Source organism: Aythya marila (genome assembly GCF_965140915.1).
Source record: "Aythya marila genome assembly, chromosome: 5".
NCBI classification, from domain to species: domain Eukaryota; kingdom Metazoa; phylum Chordata; class Aves; order Anseriformes; family Anatidae; genus Aythya; species Aythya marila.
This window is the reverse complement of record NC_139046.1, coordinates 61,117,143-61,141,515: the sequence shown is the minus strand read 5'-3', so window position 1 is coordinate 61,141,515 and position 24,373 is coordinate 61,117,143. Positions and strand designations below refer to the sequence as shown.

Sequence of the window (24,373 nt, the reverse complement as noted above, 5' to 3'; positions counted from 1 at the left end):
GATTTCCCTTCAGAAGACTTGATCTATGCAGTTAAGTGGTCACGTACTTATTTTGCCACTTAGATGAAGTTTACATAACAGAGCTATGCTTATAAGAATGTAAGTTCCTGGCATTTTTCCAGTTATCAATATTGAAACATTAGTGATCAAGCATTTACTGAACACCATTCCTCAAATGCAGGGTCTCCACAGCATCTTGTTGCATTCATGGAATTCATTTATTTGCTTTATCTGGCTAACTGGTTCTTTTGTATTGCCAAGGTGATGAACAGATTTGACATTTAGCTGATTACTTCACCAAAATTAAACAGAAAACAGGGCAGTCATCCAAAGTTCCTTTCAGTGTGAAAGCTAATTATAAAAATGCTTTGAGCAGCAATTTCTTTTTGGATGTTAAAGTGCTTTTATTAGATTGTTCCCCTGTCATTTTAAAATTTATTGCTGGACACTTATAAATGGGGTTGCCTGATGGAGCAGAATTATTTTATCTTCTATATTTAAGATAGGAGCCAAAAGAGTATACAGCAAATTTTAGGCAGAATTTGTTACTATTTTACAGGATTCTGAACAGAAAGGAGGAAAACTAAATAGTGCTGGCCTTTATGGATAAAAATAAAATTTATATTTTATAAAAATAAAATTTATAAAAAAATATAAAATTTATATTTTATTTTTATGCTGAAGAACAACATATATCCACTTCTATTTACAATTCAGCAGCTGTCTATTTCCAAAAACAATTACTTAAAAAAATCAAATAAGTAATTTAGAAGTTGAGTACAGACTCTGTATTTTTAGCAGCTTGTGTTTCACAGTGTAGATATAAACAATCAGTGCTGATGGAAAAATCTAACCTTGTACTTGTACCTCTTTCATAAGCCATTACTGGTTCTGAAATAGCACAAAACCACTCCAAAATCATTTTGCTGAGGTCATTGAATAAGAGTTGGCCAAGTGAATTTCAATTTTAAATTTAGGGCTGAAGAGTACCAAGATCTGTTACCAGCTCTTAGAAGAAGCTTCTTCTGAAGTGTGTGTGTGTATGTATATATTTAATGCCTTGGAGTATATTTAAAATTTTATTCTGACTTATTAGCATCCTTCAGACTCCAGACAAGGTGTGATATAAGGAGGTTTCAGGGTGACAAAATTGAGGAGTTTTGCATATGATATTGTCTAGCACACATTGGCTACTAAATCATCTTGTGAGGACATGTATTAATTCTTGACACTGAGATCTATTAATATACCTTGAAGCCAAAAGAATTATGTGAATCTGCTGTTTCAAACTGTAGAATTCTGCCATAACTAGGAGGAAATATTTTGCTATAGGTAGATTAATGTTGAAAGGTTGTCAAGAATAAGTTTGGTGTTGAAAATTTATTCTTCCTGTTCTTGCCAGTCCTTTCAGTTTCTGTACTAAATCCCATTTGTAATCTGCACGAAAAATAGAGATATAATTTCTTTTGCATTTCTTTATGTTCTTAGGGTTTCAATTATATAGTCTATTGCCTATTAAAAAGTGCATCCTAATGAATAATCTTCCAGGGGGTGATTTTTGCTTCCATCAATCTGAAAGCTTTTCTTATAAAACATAGTAACTGTTGGTGCTTATCAATAATTTAATTAATGCTCATTGCAAGATAGCTAATACAAGGTAACTCCACTTTCTCTATTAATAAGTTACAAAAATGTGAATACAAATTTTGCTAAATATGCTTTGTGGAAAAAAAAAATAGATAGGACTTAAGAAGCATGTGCCGAGGAAGCTTTGAATAGACAGAGAATGCAATCTGAACAACAGGCCTATGAAAGACTCTTGGTGAGTGTATAACTTGTTTGGTTTTACTTGAAAAATAAATTTGAAAAACTTTATTAAAGTATATTTCAGTGCTAAGCCTTTGTAATTTCTCTTTGTATTTATAAAATGTCTATGTAACTTGTAAGACAATTACAGTAATTTTTCAGAGCTTCAAATAGATAAAGATTGGTCTTTAAAACTGTTGCTCAGTGAAGCTTGTAGAAGCTCTGATCATTTGTAAACTGATTTAAAACTGTAACTATAAACCTATAGTACATTAACTATATTAGCTATTAGCTATGTATTTATATTAGCTATATAAAGATTTTGATTAGTGAATTTATGTGGATTTGACATTACATGCATCTTCATGCTCTCTGTCCCCTCTTAGCACATCTACCTACCTGCTTTACAATATGATGAATTATTCAGCAATATGTTAAACCTGGGGAGAAACATAGTGCTGTTAATTTTGAAAGTTCTTAGATTATGTCCTTGTCTACAGAAGACCTTCTTTTCCTGGGTTGGTTATTAAGAGATGATACATATCTACAGTTTAAGCTATCCCATTGTCTATACTCTGTCACAGTCTTTCATTGCATCAGTGGGTCTCCTATAATCCAGAATAAAATGTGCATATATGATATATTTGCCTAAACTGCATAAGGAATTAGTTTAAAATACTATACTCTAAAAATATAAATCTATGTCCATTTTACTCGTGTTTCTATTTCTCTTCTGAATATGCAATCCTAGTTCTAAATTGACACCCATGGAAGCTAGCTCACCAGCTGGAATTTGACAGGTCACGGTACTTTCTGACCCTGTGTTTACTTTGTGATACATTCAGTAAAATGTGGCAAAAAAGTGTGCAGTAAGTTCTTCACACGCAGACTTAAGCTTGAGTCTTACAATGGGACACACTTGAATGAATGTAGATGTGTCTTTGGCAGAGTAGCTGTTAACATTTGCTTATCAGAGTTTATTTTTGGAATAGTGCTTTAGTTGAGACTTCTATCAGAAGAGACTTTTTGTTTGACCAAAATCAGTTCAGTAGAAACATTATGGGAGAAAGAAACACAAGACTTTTTTTGGTCAACAAACTTTTATGTTGAACTTACTTTTATTTGCTAAATTGAAATTTATGTAATAAGTGCAACAAGGTTTAAGTCAATTTTAAAAATGAACTGAGTAGTTTAGCCAAAGCCAAGAAAAGAGGACTTAAACACCTATTTGGTTGCAAAAGTATTTCATGGAGTAATTCCAATCTATACCTCTTGTTTCTCCATAGGTTGATGGGATACTGTGCCTGACTGACATTCTTACTGATAACACCCATTCTGAAGCCACTCATGCAGAAGCAGCAGCAGTAATTGCACAGATCACATCTCCACATCTCACGTTCACTCAGCATCTCAGCAGCTTTCTAGAAAATATGGAAGAAATTGTAACAGCGCTTGTTAGTAAGTTCTTTATGCAATTTTTGAGTCTTTCCAGTTAAAATAACAGATTGAGGGTAGGATTCTTCCATTAGCAAGATTCTGTAAAAAGAATGTTTGCAATTTTTTCCTCAACAGATAGAAGAACTTGGTCATTTTTAACCCTGAAGCAGGACATTCTGCAGTTACTTAACTTTTACTCGAACGTGGGCTGGAGTAAAAAATATTATGTATAGCTGTAAAAAAATAATATTCATGTGAAATTCAACCATTAGAGCCACAGAAGGAACTTAGCCAAATATCCTCCTGTTCCATGTTAGTCTCTAAAATGGAGTTTCTAATAGTTGCCAACCTTTATGGCTGTTGTGTTTTCTAAAGTTACTCATCACTACATCTACGTTTGTACGATACTTCAGAAGAAAAGTATAATGTAGTATAATATATAGATATTGTTACAGGAAAATAGAAGTTCCTGTCTTCCTTGCCTAGGCCTCTCATCTATGGTAAAATAATGTAAAGTTAACAGCAAGCTTTTCCTTAACCTTTTGTCAGTGAGGATACTTCATGAAAATAAGATGAAATTTCTCATGACTTTCTAGAGAGAAGAATCTGTTATTTCTAGCACCGTGCTCTATCCCTTTCAAATACTAGAGGCTTTCAGTCAGGTGTTCTCTCTCTGGCCATTCAGATTTTCTCAGAGCTTCATACTAGAAAGTCCAGTTTGGTCATTTAGTTTGATTTCCCATGATCATTACATTTTACCTGGATATTTCTCTACTGAGACCAATGATTACAGTTAAACTAGAGCACTTCAATTTTCATGATGTTGTTATTATTATTATTATTTAAAGGAATAAGAAAAGAATTTAGAGCTACTGCTTGAGGATTCTGCAGTGGCTAAGAATTATCTGAGATGTGCCCAAACGTTCTTGGGTATTCCTAGAGATAGTGCTGCAAAAGTCAAGGAAACACTTTTATCTCTAATGACCAGTCTGCCCAGCAATAAATACTGAAGGTTCTGCCTTGAACCTTCTCTGAATCCAGTGGGTGGAATTAACTGTGCTGTGCCTGATTCTCCTGTAGCTAGACTACTAGAGGCATCTAAACTGACTTAAGTTGTTTTTAGAGGTTATCACAACATACCACAGTCAAAGGAGAACCTGAATAGCCCACTGTAAGGGATTAGCAGGTGGAGAATTTCCCTGATTCTCAGTGCTCAAGTTCCACATGAATTTAGTAACACATACTCTTCTCAAGATATGTGAGCATTAAAAATAGACCATGTGTAACTTTGGGAGAGCTTTTTCAATAATCACACACCAGTGTCCTTGTAGTATTTATAGCTCAGCAATTGAATTACTGTAATATGTTGAATTTTTAAAACATGCTGAAATCTAATTGCCAGGTGATTCGGATTTTAGTTAAAATACATGTGTGCAAGGAATTAAAAGACAGCTGTGTCTTCAGCACTTCTTACTGAAGCTTGAAAATATGCAGGATGACTACAAAGGAATAAGTTTAGAGACGTGTGTGCCTTGTTCTAAACATCAGGATTTATGGCAGAATTATTCTCTTATGGTTCACCTATTGTCAGATTTCTGCTTCCTCTATTTTATTTTATTTATATGACGTTGCAGGTTGAACAACATTCAGTGGAATGTTCTCTGTAGAATGATAAACTAGGTAGATCATCTCGTTAGTTAGATGAATGCTTAGGAAACACTTGATGCCTAGGGTCATTTTTTCCATCTTTGCCTGCTTTTGGTGTCCAGAAACACAAGCATAAATAAGGTTGCCTAATGTTAATAACTTATAAAGCACCTTAAAATGTGATATACTATATTTATGCTGCAATTAAAATGATTTCTTTTTTTGTCTTGCGTATTATGAACTTGGTCATAATTATTCTTGGTCGGATATTAAGATTACTAATGAAAATTGCAGATGGTTGCTTTGAAACAAACATGTTTTTGCAATGAAGGGATGACTTTTATTCATCTTATTCTCTGCATTCCTAGAACTGTGCCAAGAAGCCTCATCTGGTGAAGTTTTCCTGCTGGCTTCAGCAGCTCTTGCCAATATTACTTTCTTTGATACCATGGCTTGTGAAATGCTGCTCCAGTTAAATGCAATGAAGATTCTTCTAGCAGCATGTTCAGACAAACGCATAGTGGATACTCCATATTCCCGAGATCAGGTGAGCAGTTTCTCAGCAAGATATCATGTCTGAGCACATTTGTGCAAAAGTCAGCTGGTTTCACCTCCGTGTCTGTTTTGACATACTCAAACCTAATTTGCTTTCTTGTCTTCCTTTTTTTTTGGTTCTTTCTGACACATTGCTCTTTCTTATCTGTTTATGTTGCTTATGAGAATTCAAAATGGTGGCAGCTTTAAATGTAATTTTTCAAGAAAAATAATAGCTAATTGATAAGTTTCTAAGATACTAGGATGTATTTTTTTCCACCATGAAGATGGCCAAACGCTGACACAGAAACAGAGATGTTGCAGAATCTCTCTTTTTAGAGGTATTCAATATTTGGCTGGACAAAGCTCTGAAATAATTAAGATATGAATAGAGAATGGGACCTAAATAAACAATTTTCAGTTCTAAGAGGAATTAGCTCCAAGAGCTGAATAAGGATCTGATCCTCAGCCCATTGATGTCAGTAGGCTTTGAATCACATCCTAACTATATGGTAAATGGTTTGCAAGTTCTTTTGGCAAAAGCAGCTGATATAGTTTTGTGTTTCCTTTTCACTTTCACGTTTTTTTTTGTTTTTTTTGTTTTTAAATTTTTATTTTTTATTTTTTAACCTGTAAAGAGACAGATCATTAAAGGTCTGTGCTAATGCACAAGAGGAAATTCTTTTGCTCCTGTCAGGCTATGCCATGTATGTTTTGGAGAAGCACTTCTTATTTGGCATCTCAGTTATGAATTTCACCTCAGTAGAGTATCTGAGAGTTTCAGTGACTACTACTAAGGGGTGGAGAATGCTAGTCAGTTCTGTTAACCTACTTTGGTTTATGAGACATTGTGAATACAACTAAAAGCCCAGAATTCAGTCCTCAGAAGCCCATTCCCTTCCCAATTCTGGAAATGATTAATGGCAGGCTTGGGATCTGCCACAAAAAAAAAAACTCCGTGTACCTCTCTACAGGAGGTCAGGCCATGAAAATCAAGGCACGAGAGACCATGGAAACTCATTATTGGAGAGCTAGAGGGTTATCACAGGTGCTTTAGCTTGTATTAAGAGCAGTTTTCTATCTGAGAAGCATTTATGAAAAAATGAAGTAAGCTGTAATTACCATACTTTGGTACAAACAAGGACCTCAGCCTTAGACTTGGTTGTTTATTATTTCTTATGCATGATTCTTCTTTTTTTTTTTTTTTTGTTATCCCTCCTCTACTCTCATAATTTTGATTTCCTTATTTATTTACATTCTCATCTTAGTTCTGCTGTGAGTTTGCAATTTGCTCTGTGGGTAGCATAACAAGCCTTTTCTTTGCATGAGGAAGGCAGAATTTAAGAGAAACATTTATGACTTTGTTAGGTAACGGACTAGTTAGAGGCCTTCTGCAGCTTTGCAGGTTGCAGGACATCTCATTAGCTAGAATAACAGAAGACTTCAGAATGGCTTCACTCCAAGAATTAACATTTTATCCCCAGTAACACCTTGCATTCCTTCCTAGAATGAAAAGCCAGGTCAGGAAGGTGTGATGGATTCTGTGATATGCCACAGTAAGTTTCTGAGCTGTCTCTTAGCTTTTGAGCTGTTATTTCTGCAGCAATGGGACTGTGAAATGCTACCTGTGTGTCACTCTGTTACTGAGCACCAGTTGCTCAGGTGGAACTTAAGTGCTGCTCGTCTTGACTTTAAGAGCTGTCAGAGTTGCTAGTCAAGCAATTTTGATAAGGCAACAGCCTTAAGAGAATTCTTCCTTTTAAGTCCTGAACAAGTATATATTTGAGTAGATTATTCACCTTTCAAAAGCGTACTTGTTTTAGTGGTATATTAAAGGGCAAGTTCTGCCAATTATCATACTTCTATGGAATATTTTGCATTTTAATTTGCTGCATGCCTAGTTGTTGCAATGGGGATAACATAGCCTTAGCTAGAGGGAAAAACAAAACAAAACAAAACAAAAAACAAACAAAAACAAACAAACAAACAAAAAACAACAACAACACAGCACTACTTTAGTTTTGTTACACATTTTTAATTTAGTAACACATTCTGTAGTGAACCAACCAATGTTTCCAAATACATTACTCCTTTGGCATTCCTGTTGACTTAAGAAAATTTTAATTTGCTAAAATAGAATGAAGCATGCTCATTGTAAGCCAAAAATGGGAGAAAGATGGTTGATATGCAAGAAAGGAAAAGCGAGTCTTGTTTCCATCTGTGCAATTTTATATCATCTTAAAGTTGCAATATGCCCTTCCATACAGCCTTTGTAGGGACAGCTAGCACTGATTAGTTATCACCCTCCATGATGGTATAAATAGATAACATTTTGCTCAGGAGCTGGATGTCAGATCAATTCTTTGTTGACTGTAGAAAGTATTTTCCTGCTTAGGCTCCTCCAACAGTAATTTGTCTTTTGACTTCTGAAAAGCTTTTGTGCACAAATAATGACAAACTTTTCTTATCTTCACTATCTGAAAACTGATTGACTTCCTCTTTCACTTCCCAGACAGTGTTAGATTAAATCAGGTAAGAAAACAAGAACTGAGGGCTGGCCTTGATAAAGAAGATAATCATTGTCAATTTTATAGCAGTTCGTGTTCCTTCTGTAACAGGCAGTGTTGCATCAGGATTGCTTAGTTTTATAACAAAATACTTTGTATGGGAGTTGACAGATAGAGCTCTGATTTCCAGATCAATTTAGCCTCTAGTTTTGGGTCAAAATAGATATGAATTTGCCACTTGTTCTTTGCTTACTGCAGCTACCTTTTTGTTTGCTTTTATTTTTTATTTTTTTTCCTCCTGGATAATGGAAAACTTTTACTTGAAAGGTACATATTCTTTCAGAAGGCTTTATACCTAAATTCATGCAGTATTATACCTGTCTAATATATACAGTCAGATGTCTTAATGGAGATAAAGCATTGTCAGAAGAAGGGTTTTAACCAAAACTCTTGTCATTCTGGGCCTCCTTTATTCTAACAATCATCTTAGACTCTACGTAGAAAAATATGAAATATATATTTGTGCACAGTATATTTATGTATAATAATTTTTTTTTCTCTGCATTCCCACTTGTCTCTTCAGTGTTACTAGCGTTCTCACCTTACCTGTGAAGTTGTGAAGGTAAAGTCTAACAGCTTCTGATCTTCTGTTATTCAGGCAGACAAAGAATTAATGTGGAGTGAACACATCAATTTTAAAGTGGTTATTTCTAGGTCTAAAATAAGTGACTTTTTTTTTTTTTTTCAAAAAAGTTTTAGGTGGAGAAAGGCTTTTAAACTGGAAGGAGAAAATGGAAATAGTTACTTTTTTTTTTTTTTCCCCTGCTGAACACTTTCTGGTTTTCCTGGTGTTTGAGGGATGTTGCAGGCTCTGAAGCTATCTTCTCTCTCAGTTAAGATATGAAGCCCTTAATATTATTCTTCTAGGTTCCAGATACTTTTCTCTGATCCCTGATTTTTTCAGGGCATTTATTTCTTTTTGTTGCCTTTTTCCCCCCTTTTTTCCTCTCACATGGAAGCTTGCAGGGTCAAAAAGAGAGGAGAGAGAGATGTTACTATAAGATCAAGAAGTCCAGATTTTTAAATGTCGCCTAGGTTCCAGTAGAAGAATTTTTTTAACAGAAAAATATTAACAGGACCTTTAGACTTTTGAAAGTCCCTGCCTGAATAACAGTAGCTCACAGCACTACTTCTCAACCAGAGTTTCTTGAATACTGGGGAACTTATTATTCCTTGCCAACTGTTTTTTGTTTCTGCTTGTTAAGACTGGAACTTCTGACTCCATTTTTTTTTTTTTTTTTTTTAATTGCTGTCCAAATTTTCCCATATGTTTGAAAGCCAGCATGGACTAACAAGAACATGGGTTAAGAATGGAGCTTGAACCATGCAGTCCATGTTAGGTGCCCACCTTCCTTACATCTGACAGAAGTAGGAGACAAAATTATTGCTGGTCACAGAGGAAGGCAGTTGATGAAGAGTCCTCCTCACTTACGCTTTTGAAATTGTAGGAGCAAAAAGAGGTTGGAAGGGGAGCTCCCTCTCCTTGTTGGATCAGGAGAGGAATATCCCTTCCACCACTGACCCATCAGCTGGTCTTTCCCAGAGAATAAATGCATGAGATACCCTGGGACTGAGTGACCTAAAGCATGTTACACAAGCAGCCAGTGACAGGGTTAGGAGCAAAGGTTGGTGATCTGCCTTTATCAGTTTTGTCCATGAACTGTGGTTGGCAAACTATATACTAAGATTGTGCAATCCTTTCTAGTATTTACTTGCTAGACCACATTGAGAAAACATGTTTTCAATGAATATAGCTTGAAACATAGGTGATATGTTACAAAATAAATATGTTACATGCCTTTCCCTGAACTTTAACCATGACATTATATCACTGATATCCTGGTTAATTTTCTATGTGAGACTTTAATTGCTTTCCTCTTGTCTGGCCCTCCCCCATCCCCCACCCCCCCCTTTTTAACTGGTTCTGTCTTTGCACATACAGTAATTTTAAGTATATAAAAATAATTGTGTGTATTGACTGTTTTTATGTGGTCAATGTTGTGGATTGTTACACTTCAGGGGTCCAGCACTAAATCTTTTAAATCTTTTTGAGAGAAAATGCCTGATTAGTTATAATTCTGCCTTTTGGATTTAGTCTTGATGCAGTATAAGGCAACATGCATCATTATGGAAAAGAAGGGGAACAGCTGGAAGAGTAAAATCCTAAAATTGTCATGTCAGCTGAAGAACTCTTTGCTATTCTTTCCTCACTTAGTGTGCCTAGGGCTTTATTCCTAGGACCAATTCCTAATATTGTCCCTGCTCAGATTTTGGAGTACTAATTTAACTTCTCAGCATTTCTGTTTAATCATCTGTAAAGTTGGGCAGACAGTACACTTGCTCAGTGTAAAGCCTCTCTGGAGGAAACATGCTATGTCAGCACGATTCATTGCAGTTTTTATTTTCTGTCCTTGCCTGCCAGGTTCACAGTACAATTAGACTGGTGCTATTTACTGCAAAAACTATAAAGAGGACTGCAGCAAGCTGTACTGATCATAGAGCTACGAGTCAGAGATGGTTGTGTGCATTTTGCTGCTTTTGTCTTGTTTTCATCACAAAATGAGACAGTAGACTTCAAACAGCCTCTGACTCCTGCCATATGACCTGGTCTGTGGTACGTGCCCATTCACCATGTGACCAAAACGCAGGATGCATTTCCAGTGTGCTTCTTTAAAACAAAATACGTGAGAATATGTTTATTCTGCCTACTTAGCTTTTTTTAGTCAGCTGTATGAAGTAAAGTAAATAAAAATCTAGTAAAGACATCCTTCATGCCAAAGGGGAAGATTCCTTTAGTTTTAGCCTCTGATGCTCTACCTTAGCGTTCCGAGACTATGGTTCCCTGACACAGTCTCAGAGTAGACCTGAACTTTGCCAGCAGACGCTGTCTCTAACTGTTATTTTTATTTTATGGGGATGTTTGCTTCTTCCAATCAGGTGGCAGAAAGACCCTGTTTGTCTAAGTATTTTGTCCCCTATTTTATCCAGGAAGAAAGACGAATTTTAATCCACAGACAAGGCTATATCTTGGCTATATCATACCTATATTCCCAGAGAAATTTCCTACAGACTATCAAAGTTTTTCCTTCAGTAGTATCCCAAAAGGTTAACTAGGCTTTATGTAATGACTGTAAGTTGTCCCATGCTGCATATACTCTTTTGCTGTCTCTTCATGGGCAAATATTGAATCAGAAATACTGTTTTAATTTACATTCAGAAACAAAGACTGTCTTGCTTCTGATTCGTTGTCAGATGCACCTTTCTTCCTGAAGATAGGTATCTGTAACTTTGCTGACACGATCTGATTTACTCTTGTATCATTAATTCAAATGAATTACCAAGTACACATATAATATGTAGCAAAAATTAATTAGCAACAAATGGATCAGCCTTAAAGGCATAATTAACTAAGAGGATTAGCAATTCTATATTAATCTATTTTGCTACTTTTTTAAAGGATTTGGTAATTCTCATTTTGATCTTGTGTCTTTTGGTTTATGTTGGGATTCTTACTGAACAGTGTGCTTTTAGTATCACTAATGGTGATAATCACACCTTCCACCTTTCCAGATATCCATTCTTGCCCTAAATGAGGTAAGTAAACCTCAAATGTGGAAGATATTGGCCCTTTAACAGCCTGAAATGTGTGCTTTCATCTTCCAAATCCTACTGCATTTTTCTTCCTGAATAGCTGGCTTCACACTAATAAGAAACATTTGAAGATCATCTTAAATCTCCTGTTCATGGTAGGTTATCTCAAGCAGTAAAGAAGCCTTCTGTTTCTTTGTGGTTTTTAGGTTCAAAAATCTTTATTACCTAAAGCATTTGAGATTTATGTTCTCAGTGTATCTGAGTTTATAAAAAAGCATTTTTGAGTTCGTTTTCACCTCTGCAAGAAATGACCAGTACCTTTCTTTACTGGTTAGTGAACAGTAGTCACAATTACTTGTTTAGAAAGACAAGTGTTGTATGATGTTAGTCGTTACATTATTTAAGCAGGAGAATCTCCAAGCTGACTTGAATGGAGGTTTGAGAGGTTTTGAAAAACACTATTTTACAGGTTCTTAACCATAGTTTCTCAAATTTCTCCCACTCTTGATCTGTAAGTCCTAAAGCTCAGTGCAACCTCAATGACAGAAATGAAAAGGGAGGTTCACTGTTCATAAACTCAGTGTGTGGAAGGAAACCATGTGGAACTAAAAACGCTTTTCAAATGATAAAAGTAGATTTTCTTTATTGGAGTAGCCAATGACATTAACACTGCCAATTATAATAATGGATAACATTGTCACTGCAGAGGGGTGTGCCTGCGTTTATTATCTGCTTACTTATTCTGCTTATAGAAATAGTGAATTTTAGTCAGGTTTTTAATTTCCAGGGCAACTGTGAGGCTAACTGACTTTTGAAAGTCTGAAATCTCCATTATTTTTAAATGTATTTATTTATTAAATAGAGAACACTTCCATGGATCTAGATGGGAGCCCCCTTGCTAAATTCAAAAATAACAAAAACGTCTATAATTATTTCACTAGCATATGGTTTAAAGGTGAATTTTCAATGCTCTTAATTTTAGGTATAGTTTTTAAATTCTGAAAGTGATCTCATTATTCTCAGTTTAACCTTGTGAAAAATCATGCTAATCCTAATGGGAGTAGGTGCATTTTAAGATTTTGATAATTTGGTGCCTCTTCTCGATGTGCTAAAATAGAAACATTTCTGACAATTCTCTGCCTAGCATTTTGTGTTTTACTTCTCACTGTGACATGCTTTAGGTGGGCAGTGCATAGCACATATTAACAGCTGGGTGGTGAATACAGGGATAAACCTCAGAGGCCTGTTCTACCGGTTGTTTTTAGTAGTGCATATCATGTAATACTGACTGGAATTATTCAGCTTTCATGTTGTGGTACATGACAATTAGGCAATTTATTACTAAGAAAAATTAAGAACTGAAGAGCTCACACAGTGCAATTTACCATAAAGATTAAGAGGTAACTTGCTAGACACTGAACTCACGTAAATAAGCTAAGCTCTTGATGTGACAAAGAAAGAATGAAAAAGAGCCACGAAACCAAACCAAACCAAAAAAAGAACAAGAAGAAACAAATATTAAAATTAAAACTAAGCAGTTACAACCAATACAGGGAGAAAAATATTAAGGGAAATGGCAGGTTCTGCATTTTCTATATCATCATATCAAGACAAAGTCTTGCTTAAAAATGATACTGAGTTAAATATATCTTACACAGATAAGTAGTCTCATAAATGAAAGAAAGATCTTGTGAACACAGGAAGTCAGCTTGGGTGTTGTAATGCTCCTTTGTAGACAAATTTGCTTTTCTGCTTGTATCCTGAGTATTCCTTTGTAAAAGTTATGTATTTTGCTTTACAGAGAAGCAAGCTCTCCAGTGGAAATCAATTAGAGTTTTAAAAACTTCCGGAAGTTTAGATGAACATAAATCTGGATGTAGACTACTACTTATTTTGCTCTGCATGGGATCTGTGTATCTGAATTCACTCTCTCAACATGCAACAATATATTTTTACTTTTCAGCTCCTCCAAAACTGTCCTCAGTGTTTTCTTTACCTTATAATATAGCATAGAGTGAAAGAAAGACAGACCAGTGGTTTCAGGCACAATATAACAGACATAGTTTTAAACTAGTGACAAAGTGGAAAGATCTGAATTGTATGGTCAGTCATTTTACCTTCTCCAAGCAGCATCAGAAAAATGTTTATCTTTCCATATGGGAATATTCTTAAATAGTTTAGCAACAAGTGAATTTTTCGGCTAGAGTTTCTCCTTCTCCTCCTATACTTAATGTTGTCATGTTGATGGCACATCTAACCACAGAACAAGGCTTATGGATTTTTATTTCTTTTATTAACTTATTTTTTACAATTCTTTTCCTATGCACCCCATGAATTGGAAGGCTGAATTCTGCATCATTCCTTAGTGCATCCAATAGAGATCTAGACTCTGAGACCCCTGACTCTGCAACTAGCATCTGCCCATGGTTTTAGGGCTACCAGTTCTGCAGAGAAAGCTGCAGTCACCGGGGTTATCAAAACTCTTCCTGCCATTAGAGAAAAACCTCAAATTTTTGATCAGTCTGGACAACAGAGACCAAAATATGGACTTAGCTTGGGTTAGTCTATTAGAGAGATCTGCAATATTAGTACAGATAACAGAGATGCAAGGATCAGGACCTAGCTCCAGGACATATCATACATATTGACAATAGATTATGAGATCAAGTATTACATTAAAAACAATCCACATATGATGAAGCAATATTGTTTGTTTGTTTTCTGGAAAAAAATAATTTACAGACTTCATATTTCAGTATATTGCTAGGGTTAGTGTAATTTGCAGGCTTCAGAATACAGTTTCTCCCTGGTGTCATCGCAATAACAGATGATCAGAGGTTGTGTGTGCTGTTGTCAAGGACAACCTCTTTTTTGTACTTTAAGCTGCCTAGAAGGTCATTGCGTGGCTTAGGAATCCAGAGAAATTCCAAGAATCCTAAACCAGCACAGGTACCAGTCATTTATAATCTTGGAGAGTAGTCTTGTTCAAGATATTTCTTTAAAAAATAATTAAATTGATATAGAATATTGCAGTGGAATACTAGAGTTCCCATGTTAAATATTTTCATTTTATTTTAATTCTTAAATAATTAAAAATTCTTTCTAAATTCTTTCACTTCTTTCACTATCAACATTTTTTTTTTTTCTAGTAATTTTCGTCCATTTTCCCCATGGCAATAACTTTTATCTTTGTATGCTCCATGTTTTACTATAACATCTGAACTGGTTTAACAGTTCATCAGGGCTTCACAGTTTTGTTTGTTTGTTTGTTTGCTTGAGACACTTGCCTAAGGGTTTTTGGAATTTGGGGACAGATAATGGGAAAAGAAAGGCTTAGATAGAGACTGCAGCATGAGCCTAAGCATCATTAGACAAAAAGAATCTACACTGGGAGAGATGCCGCTGGAAAAGTTCTGTTTATGGTTTGCAATCAGCTCTAAATCCAAAGGAAATCTTGCTTCATTAATACCAGTGCTCAAAGAAGTGTTGCTCTTCAAAGCAAAATGAGTCTACATACAAGTTTGTTTTCCCCTAGAGAGTTCATCAAGGAATTAAACTTCCTTGAACTCTGGTCTCTATTACAGAGGAAATTTTCATGTAAGCTGCATATATAGTGAATTCTAAAATAGGCAAATATAGGAGAAATAAAATTTTAAGTCAGCTCTATTCAGCTTGCCTCTTATGTGTTTATGTTATGCTATTTCATGTTTACCTTGTTTACGTCATAGGAAAATGTGACATTTTGGGAAAAGAAAATCTATCCATATGAAGTATGTTAATCTATAGTTTAACTGCCTTTAGAATCCTAAGGTGTTAAAAAGCAATTTAGGTAAAACCTGGATGTTATTGATAAGAAGGGTCTTACCTTTACCTTTCTGGACAAGGCTACATAAAAAACCTTTAGACTAGTTCATAAATACATTGAAAAATAAAGGGGCCATGTAATCAACACAAAGGAGTCTGAAGTATAAATGTAACCATCACTCAAATAATTTTTGGTGTCAAAAGATATACACAAAATATTTTTACATATGAAAATACTTATTAGACAAAATAACTTGAAGCGGTGGAATAATTGGCACATATTCAAATTGTGGTTAATTGAATTCTTCATCTGTGGCTTAGAGAGCCACATGAGGTACATATTCTGCATAGAGGAAGTAATTTTCATTAACAGGATATAATTTAGAATGAGAAAACATATACACTCTGCCTGAAACAGTGTTAATAATTAATATGGAATAAATACATAGACATAGACTGAGTTACCATATTTCTACCTGTCACTCTTTAGAGTTTCAGCAACTCATTTGCATCCTAAGTACATATATTTATTCAGAGAGATGACACTGTAACACTGACTTCGAAAGTGGAAGACCTTTATGTCACATCATTGAAAATGAGTCATCCTTGTTATTAAAATGGCAAAGTGAGATCAGAACTGTGATTTGATCTACTTACATCTGTCTAAGAAGTTTGCTTGTTTGTGAGCAAGTGCTATACAGTTAAGTCATAACCAGTTCTCAAATTGATCATTATTTTTGAGGCTGATCAGTATTTCTCAACTAGAAAATAGTAATATTTTAAGGAAAAATATTATTTCTGCTTTGTGTTATAATGATATGTCACATTTATTATTTGGTCTCTCACATGTGCTGTTAGTAATGAGATGTATTCGCATGTAGGAAGTGATTTATTTGAAGACTAAAGTATAAAAGACTATTGTGCAGGATTTATGAAAGAAACTATACAATATCAGTGAAGGGAACGACTGCAAGCCAACAGGTCTAAATGATCCAGGCTCTGTCAGTGGCTGCTGTATCACTTAAAGCAAGCTGTATTGCACCTAATCTTGAAAACAGTTAATACTATTTTGGATAAGAAATTCCATAAATTGTGATTTCACAATGTGCTTCTCTTGGTGCAAAACCTAATTTTGATCTTAGCTCAGGAAACATGTAAACAGACTCTGAGGACCAGCTCTGTCTGGGACAGTGCTCTAATGCAAATAATCTCTGTGCATGTTAATAAGATTTTAAGACTGAAAAACATTCCTTAAATAATCATGTGAATTATGGCTGAAATCTTCAGATCTTTTGTGAGTGTTCCTCAAAGTTTAAGCCAAACCCTGAAGTAGATAGGTAGCAGTAATGTACTGGTACTGAACGTATGGTATGTGCTAGTCCTTAACCTGTCCTGTGAGCATTGTCTGTGCTGGAATGGGACTGCAGGGCTGGCTCCTGAGTACGGGCAGCTCTTGGCTGAATTCTTTGTAGAACTCCTATTTTTATTTTTTTTTATAAATGCTTATCTTCTTCTGATTTGACCACTGAAACAATTTTTCTGCTGCATAGAATGCTCTAACATACTTCTCTGCATCTCTGCATGAGTATAGGAGTGTGAGAAAATGAAACATTATTTTTCTTGTTGTCTTGTTGTCAGCCTTACGTAAGAGACCCCTGAGAAACCAGAGGTGGGAATAGCCTGTTCTCCTACAAGAACGCTTTTAATTTTTATTTTTTATTTATTTATTTATTTATTTTCCATATTCCTGCCATACTAATTTTATAAATCACAATGCTATTTAGTTAGTATTTGTGAATGTAACACCATACTTAGTGTTTCCTTCTCTTTTTAAAAACAGGTGGTAACAATAATGGCAAACATGTCTGTCTTGGACCAATGTGCTTCAGAAATCATTCAAGGAAATGGTATGTATTTTGGCTGAATTACATTTTATGTGTGTTTGTGGAGAATGTTTGAAAGGAAAGGATTATTTACAAGGTAAAGGAGAAAGACTTCACTAATAACACTTCACTTTGAATCTTGTCTCTGTTGGATGTTGCATATTGCTGCAGGGTGCAGAATGAGTCCTTGGGAGAGTTCTGTGTAACTGAAATAATTTACCACTGGTTTAGAAGACTTTGCATGTAAGGCCACATTGCTGATTCTGCATGTATGTGCATGCTGTTTATTTGTAGATGCACAACGCAAGGTAGTATGGAAGTGTTTCAACATTTTTATTCTTATAATTACACTGTGTAAGGTATCAATTCTTACACATTGGAAGATATCATCTGATACAGAGCCATGTATAGTTTCTGTTCCTTTGTTCACAGGCATTCAGAGGTACAAATGTATTGGTTTTATTACTGAACAGCAGTTGCCCCCCACCCCCCAGTCCTTTAAATATCATACTAGGAGAGATTCATGATATTGAAAAGAACTAGGTGTTATGGACCCACCAGAAGTCTGACCAGTTAGGTTAATAATTCTGTGGAAGACATATCTGCCTTATTAATACACTTACCAACAAATTCATGGCCAAGCAATATTGTAAGCTTTTTTCTTCACCCCTGTCAGTGGGAGACATTCAATTATTGTGAAGCTTCACATATATTACCTTTTCTATTCTAGGCATATCCCTTCCGTAGTCTTTTAATTAATGTTTGTGTAGGAGTGGTTTTGAGTTTGGATCTATTTGAATCTTGTGAAGATGGGTTTCAGCATCCATATAGAAGTGGGTCTTGAAATAGTCAATGTTATGTAATATTGGATTTAGTTCTTTATTATTTCCATATTTCAATGGAAAATTTGAGTTCTGCGCATACAAGTACAACTGGTAAGGATTATTTGATAGATGGAATCCATGTGTGCACAGAGGTAGTGTGCATCTGATGTCCTTGCTAAGGTGTATTTACGTGTGAAAATGTATTGCTGTTTGAGACTAAATGAAAATGTGGAGGTTGAATATATTTTGTTACCAAAGCACTTCCATCACAGATGTGTGCAATTGTACAAATTACATGACCTCCCTGTCCCATGTAGAAAATAATGCAGTAAGGGGGAGAAGACAGGCAAGTTAGCATGTAGGTTTCTTACACAATGTCTTTGTTCCATGGGAGTGGAGGGCCAGTCCTGGAGAGGGGTCATTTGGGTCCATATGCTGTTTTCTGTCATGCTCTCCGTGTTCCTAGAGGTTGGGTGGGTGCTCCTGGACTTCTTGGTGCAGGTGCATGAGGTTTCCCTCCCTGGAGTCTTTCCCAGAAACTCTTGATAAGACCCTGACTTCCTCAGGTCTGTAGGTATTTGTAATTATCAGATTGGGTAGAAAACACCCTGTTGGTGATTTCTGTTCAAGTTATATTTTTTTCTGACTTTCTGTTGTTAGCACCCAGAATCCAGATAATGTCCTGGAAAATTTTGCACTCCTTTTTAATTAACAAGTTGATCATGTAGTTTGAGGATCTATTTCCTTGAGCACAACATTAACTGCTTTGATGACAGCTGTTTGATCATGTTCCCACAAGTGCAGAAAGATCATAAAAAGACAGCCAAGCATGCTGTGCTTTGTAGGACCAGGACATTGCTGTTAACGTGTGCAAATAACTGTGGAACTATTTGGGCAAGTTGTTGAATATTCATCACAGATTGCATTGGATCTGTGTGCACTCACACCACTGGTGAGCTGTAAGCATGACTTGGACCAAAATAAAAAAGAAGTATACAGTGCCAAAGAACCTGTTCTTCCCAAAAGAAAACAGAGGTGTTCTGTTCCATCCTCCCTCAGTGAAACATTTAATTAATGGAAGTATGTATGAGATAAAGCAAAGTTTGCGTATACACTTCATGCAAGTCCACACAGAAGCATTTGCCCCCAGGCTTTCTAGAAGGGTTGGCACTCTTCTTGTGTATAAAAGCTTCTGTGTCTGACTAACACTATAATAATTAGATGCTGGTCAGAAGCCAGGTTTACGTATGTGCTACTGAGAGTGGTCTTCAAATCTTAGAGTCTCGATGGGTTTTCTTCCCAATTTTGATTTTTTTTTTTTTTTGGAAGGCAATCGATTATTATCTAGCTGCGTCATTCTGGTGCTAATTCGCTTAATTGTTTATGCAAATGTTCCAACTGTTAAAATCCTCAGATGCTACCTAAAGTAATCTGAATGCCTAATGGCATATGGAGTTTTATAGCACATAATTGTCCTTACATTTAAAATAATTTAGAAAATATAAATCAGTGCAGTCTCATCTGGTCTTGTCCTACTGCAATAAGAATGTCAATTCCTACAGGCAACCATAAATTGATTAAAAAAAATATGATATGGGTGACTGGGTGACATTGTCTCCTCTGAAATGAAGAATAGTCATAGTAAACTTCAAGAAGCAGAACTTCATCGTTTCCCTCATCAGGGGGGTTTTAGAATGCAGATTACTTTAAATAGTTTGAGACAGAAGCTTTTAAAGATTTGCTTAAAAATATGTGAACTGTAAACAAACAAACAAACAAACAAACAACAACAACAACAAAAAAACACAAAACTTTTATTTCCCTTTAATTCAAACATCACATAGAAACCTGAAATATGTTCTTACTGCTTTTTAGGTTAATGATTACCTTTAGGTTAGTTTAGAAGCAAATAAAGAAATCATTTTGTTTCACAAATATTTTTTATAGCCAGTGTAAAATAGTAACTATTCTGTAGCTTCTTAGTGAAAACAAACTTCACACAGATTAGATGTGCCTAAATACTGATGGCAAAGCTGGACCCCACAGTTATGCATTCTTCATGTACTATTCAGGCAGTAATTCTATTTACCTAACTTGCTTTTTCTCTTTACTTTTTTGGATTTATTTTATTTTTTTATATTTGAAAGAGGCTAACAATGGCTCTTATATCCTTCTAGGTATTCAACTTTTAATGGAAATGCTCTTTGAAAAGTCATCTTCAGGAAATACAGCAGAAGTTGCTGCTTGTGAGCGAGTCCAACAGAAATCTGCGGTTACACTGGCACGACTCAGCCGAGATCCTGAAGTGGCAGATGCAGCTGTAAAACTCAGCTGTAAGGATGTCTCACTAGCTTAATGAGACTGAAAATGAGGGAAGAACTGTCAAAGAGGAGCTCTTTTTATTTTTTAGCCTCACTTGGTACAGTTTGTGGAATAGGCTCCCTATAAAATCTGTTCAGAGGGTTAGGAGGTTCTTCTAAATGAACCTCTGGTTCATTTCCTAAAGGAGCCTGAGATGCAGCTTCCACTCAATGCATAGGTGTATCAGACTGTGACAACTAACCATGCTACCTCCCGCATTCCTTTACTTAAACCATTGATGGTTACTTGTGCAGTATCCATCAATGAACAGAAAACTTGCACCCAAGCAGGTTCAGATGTGCTGAATCTACTGGGAGGCAACATGTTCTTTGGGCCAGAGTTTTTTAAAGGCATGTGGGAGGATAGATGGGGAAGGAATGGAATAATGATTTTAATTCTGAAAGAGCAACAGAGGTTAAAAACAATGCATATCTTTGTTTACAATTTACAAGTATTAATTGTGAAGTGCTAGCTTCATGGAAAGTCTCTTAAGTATTTGTACATCATCTTGGCATTAGAGGTAATATTTGGTAAGGAATGTAAATGTTATACTTTTTGTTAAAGTCCTTTTATCCTTTTATCTCAGATAACTAGTTTGTGTTTCTGAATAGTTTATCTCAATATTCTTTTGTGCATGCAGGTATTCCTCGCCTAATTAAACTTTGCCGATCACCAACTGAAAGAAATAATAGTGATTCTGTTTTAGTGGCATGTCTGGTAGGTACCTTTTTATTGTGCTTATCCTGAAAAATGCATAAAATCCAGCGCTTTAGACTTCAAAATGCATAAGTATTGCAAAAATGTTTTAAATTCATGCCAGGGCCTCCTGCTTTTCCCCTTAAGTATAATCCTGTACAGTCTCAGTTATTCTTCCTCTAACTGAAGTTTTAGGCGAACATGTGAAAAACATCTTCAACTTCATATTGTTGAGCACTCAACTTTGTAATTTAAAGCTTCAATAATTGTTAAATTCCATTCTCTGATGATGTTATCTTTGCTGAAATGAGCCTTGAATCACAGAGGTAGTAGCCCTTTCTGTGTGTGCGTGCACACATACAGATGTATATGTATGCAAATAAATAAATAAAATATCCAAAGAGAGTAATGGAGATTTGCTTTCACTACAGTTTATTTTTTTTTTTTTCCTATTTGAGTCTCTAAGACAACATAGAGCTTAGCCAAGGAGTGGCCAATGGAAGGTTAACACTGTCTCTGCTTAGGAGAAGAATCCTAGTTGCTGGCCCTATACTGTGTAGACTACGAGCCCCAGCCCACTGCTGGAGTTGAGTAATTTCATGTAGTATACTGCAAGAGGAAAGTGCTCTGGGGACATGGGTGAAGAATATTGCTTGACAGTGTTTTATTTATTTATTTACTTATTTATTATAATAATGTTATTGTAGTGCCAAAGTAAATATTGGTGTTAATCAAAGCTATAATGACCTACCTTGCTTTGTATGTGTATAGGAGAAGTTTTTGTTCATTTAAGCAGGACTCATTCATGATGAAGAGGGTTTGAAAGTGATCGTAAGAAATACTGTGGTTATTCTGCATGTGTGCTGAAAAGACAGGTTTATCTTGTATGGCTTGAGCAGAGGCCACAGAGTGATGGCAGCAAACAAGACTGACTTTTCTGTTGCCCTGTCTCACTGAGTTAGTGCTGCACATTCCCTGAATTCATATCTATTGATTGAGATGTTACCTGCCTGTCCATCTCAGCATTTCTCTGGATAGTTTAGCAACTGCACAATGGCACTTTTCTGAAAAACATGGCAAAAATGTTGTGCTTGAGACAAATATACTGCCTTAGGCTCATATATATCATCACTGAGGTCCAAATGCTTGTACTTTTTAGTGTTTTTGGCTTAGTTGTTTACTTTTTGTGTACTTTGAAGCAGGTGATTAACTCTTCTGTTAATGTAGCATTGATAAACAGTGAAAGGATTGCTGATCACAACTATCTGACCTTACTAGTTTGAAGACAGTTTTTATTCTTGAAGAAAACTAGCTTGCTTTTCATTTGCATCTGTAGCGTTAGGTATGTATGTAGGTATGTAGCTGTAATTTATTCTGTTGAGAAAAACAAGTAATGTCTTAGAAAGGGAGAGGTTAAACACAACAGTATTATCAAAGTAATTTGTATTATGCAGTTTCATAATCCTAACAACTGGCAGTTTTACTTGTTTCCAAACAGATCCCAAATGCCTTCTTTATACTATACTTCTGTCTAAAAGATCTGTTTATGGGCATTGCATAAAACTCCAATGGCAGACACTTTCTGAGTCAGACAGAAATTAAGACAAAAGCTGAGAATAGAATTGAGATACAGAGGGAGTGACAGACATGCAGCAAATCAGAGATACATTTACAATAGAAGTGCTCTAGCTGTTGCCCATGTATTCTTTCCTTTAATGCCAAGCTGTTCTTGCCGCTCGTGTCTGAGAGTAATGTGCTTAGAAAGAATTGTCATTTAATAGCTGATTTTGAGCGGAGGTTCATCTGACCGATGAAGACACTAGTGAGAGATTTGGTGAAATTGTGAGAGTTTGGCGAAAGCGTCCGTAAACCTGAGTTGTTTAGTTTTTAGTCCTGGCTATTATTTGAAATTTGTTCCAATGAGTTCCTGCAATGCAGACTTTGTCAAAGCTTAACAATATTCCTTTTTTTTTTTTTTTTTTTTTTTTTTTTTTTTTTTTTTTTTTTTTCTGTAGGCAGCCTTACGAAGACTAGCAGTTATGAGTCCTGATGGACTTGAAGATTCAGATTTTCAGCAGCTAGTAAAGCCCAGACTTGTGGATTCCTTCCTGTTATGCACAAATATGGAAGAGAGCTTTGTATAAATGTGAGCCAAAAACCTGAAAGCAAGTTATCCTTTGAAAAACAATAAAAATAACACACATACAATAAGATAATACATATTCAATTGTATTTAGTTTTAGTCCTCTTGTTATTTATGACTTATTTATTTTAAAACCATGAATATGTGGTTCATGCAAATTTATTTCAGTGGCTTGCAGAGGTAATTTTTCTCAAATTTTCTTGATGTACCGAGACATGTCAAGAGAGTATCATTGCAATCTAACAAAATCTTGTTGTCATGTTTAGTAGAATTGAATTGAGATAACAAAGCCAAGGATTTGGTGCTAATTTTTTAAATGTTTCCAATAATGTTTTATTGCTGACATTTTTCTACAGTTAGTAAATTTTGCATTTTTTTGGAGAAATGCGTTACTTTGAGGCATTTGTTTTTAGAAGAAAAATGATCCTGAATGCAGCAAGTATATACTTTGAAATGAATGGGATGTTACAGTCTGAGTCCAGTTCTTAATTTTTGTGATCTTCTAATAGAATTATGAAAATATATAACTGGTTATCTGGGGAGGAAAAAACATTTTTTTTTTTCCAAATATTGATTTGTAATGATGTTAGAGGACATTTTAAAGCTATATAATGATGTGCTGCATTATATAATACATAATTGCAGACAACTTTTATTTTATTTGCACGTACTGACATTTCCTAAAGAAATTGAAAGAATTCTAGAAAAATCTTCAAGAAATTAAATGCACTTCATCAGTAAGAAAGTATCCACATAAGATTTAGGATCATTACACGTTGATCCTAAAATGCTTCTTTTCCAAGCATTCCAAGAACTGGAAGTGAGTATATCCAGATATGTTTTCAATATTCAAGCTATTACTTTAAAAAAAATCTTGCATAAATATGTTAAATAATCAGAATAGAGAATTGTAACTTGAATTTCCACATTGATTTTTTAACTAGTCTTGCAAATCTAAAGATGTGAAACAGGGCTTTCAAGGGCTCTTGGAGGTGACAAAAGGAGATTTTACTAATAGATAACAAGATAAAGAATAAAGTGGATTTTAAAAATAAACCTCTTAAAATTCCTCTTAAAATT

At 35.2% G+C, this 24,373-nt stretch overlaps 1 protein-coding gene across 1 annotated transcript in view; it reads left to right on the top strand.

The window, feature by feature from the left end:
* Window positions 1–23,294, top strand: part of INSC (INSC spindle orientation adaptor protein) — a gene marked incomplete at both ends in the record, with an annotated part of 120,480 nt that extends 97,186 nt beyond the window's left edge. Inside the window, 6 exons of the mRNA XM_082762505.1 lie at window positions 3,093–3,264; window positions 5,259–5,437; window positions 17,227–17,293; window positions 20,271–20,426; window positions 21,095–21,171; window positions 23,166–23,294. Coding sequence (XP_082618631.1) covers window positions 3,093–3,264; window positions 5,259–5,437; window positions 17,227–17,293; window positions 20,271–20,426; window positions 21,095–21,171; window positions 23,166–23,294 — 780 coding nt within the window. The remainder of the gene's footprint in view (window positions 1–3,092; window positions 3,265–5,258; window positions 5,438–17,226; window positions 17,294–20,270; window positions 20,427–21,094; window positions 21,172–23,165) is intronic.
* Between the last annotated feature and the right edge of the window lie 1,079 nt (window positions 23,295–24,373).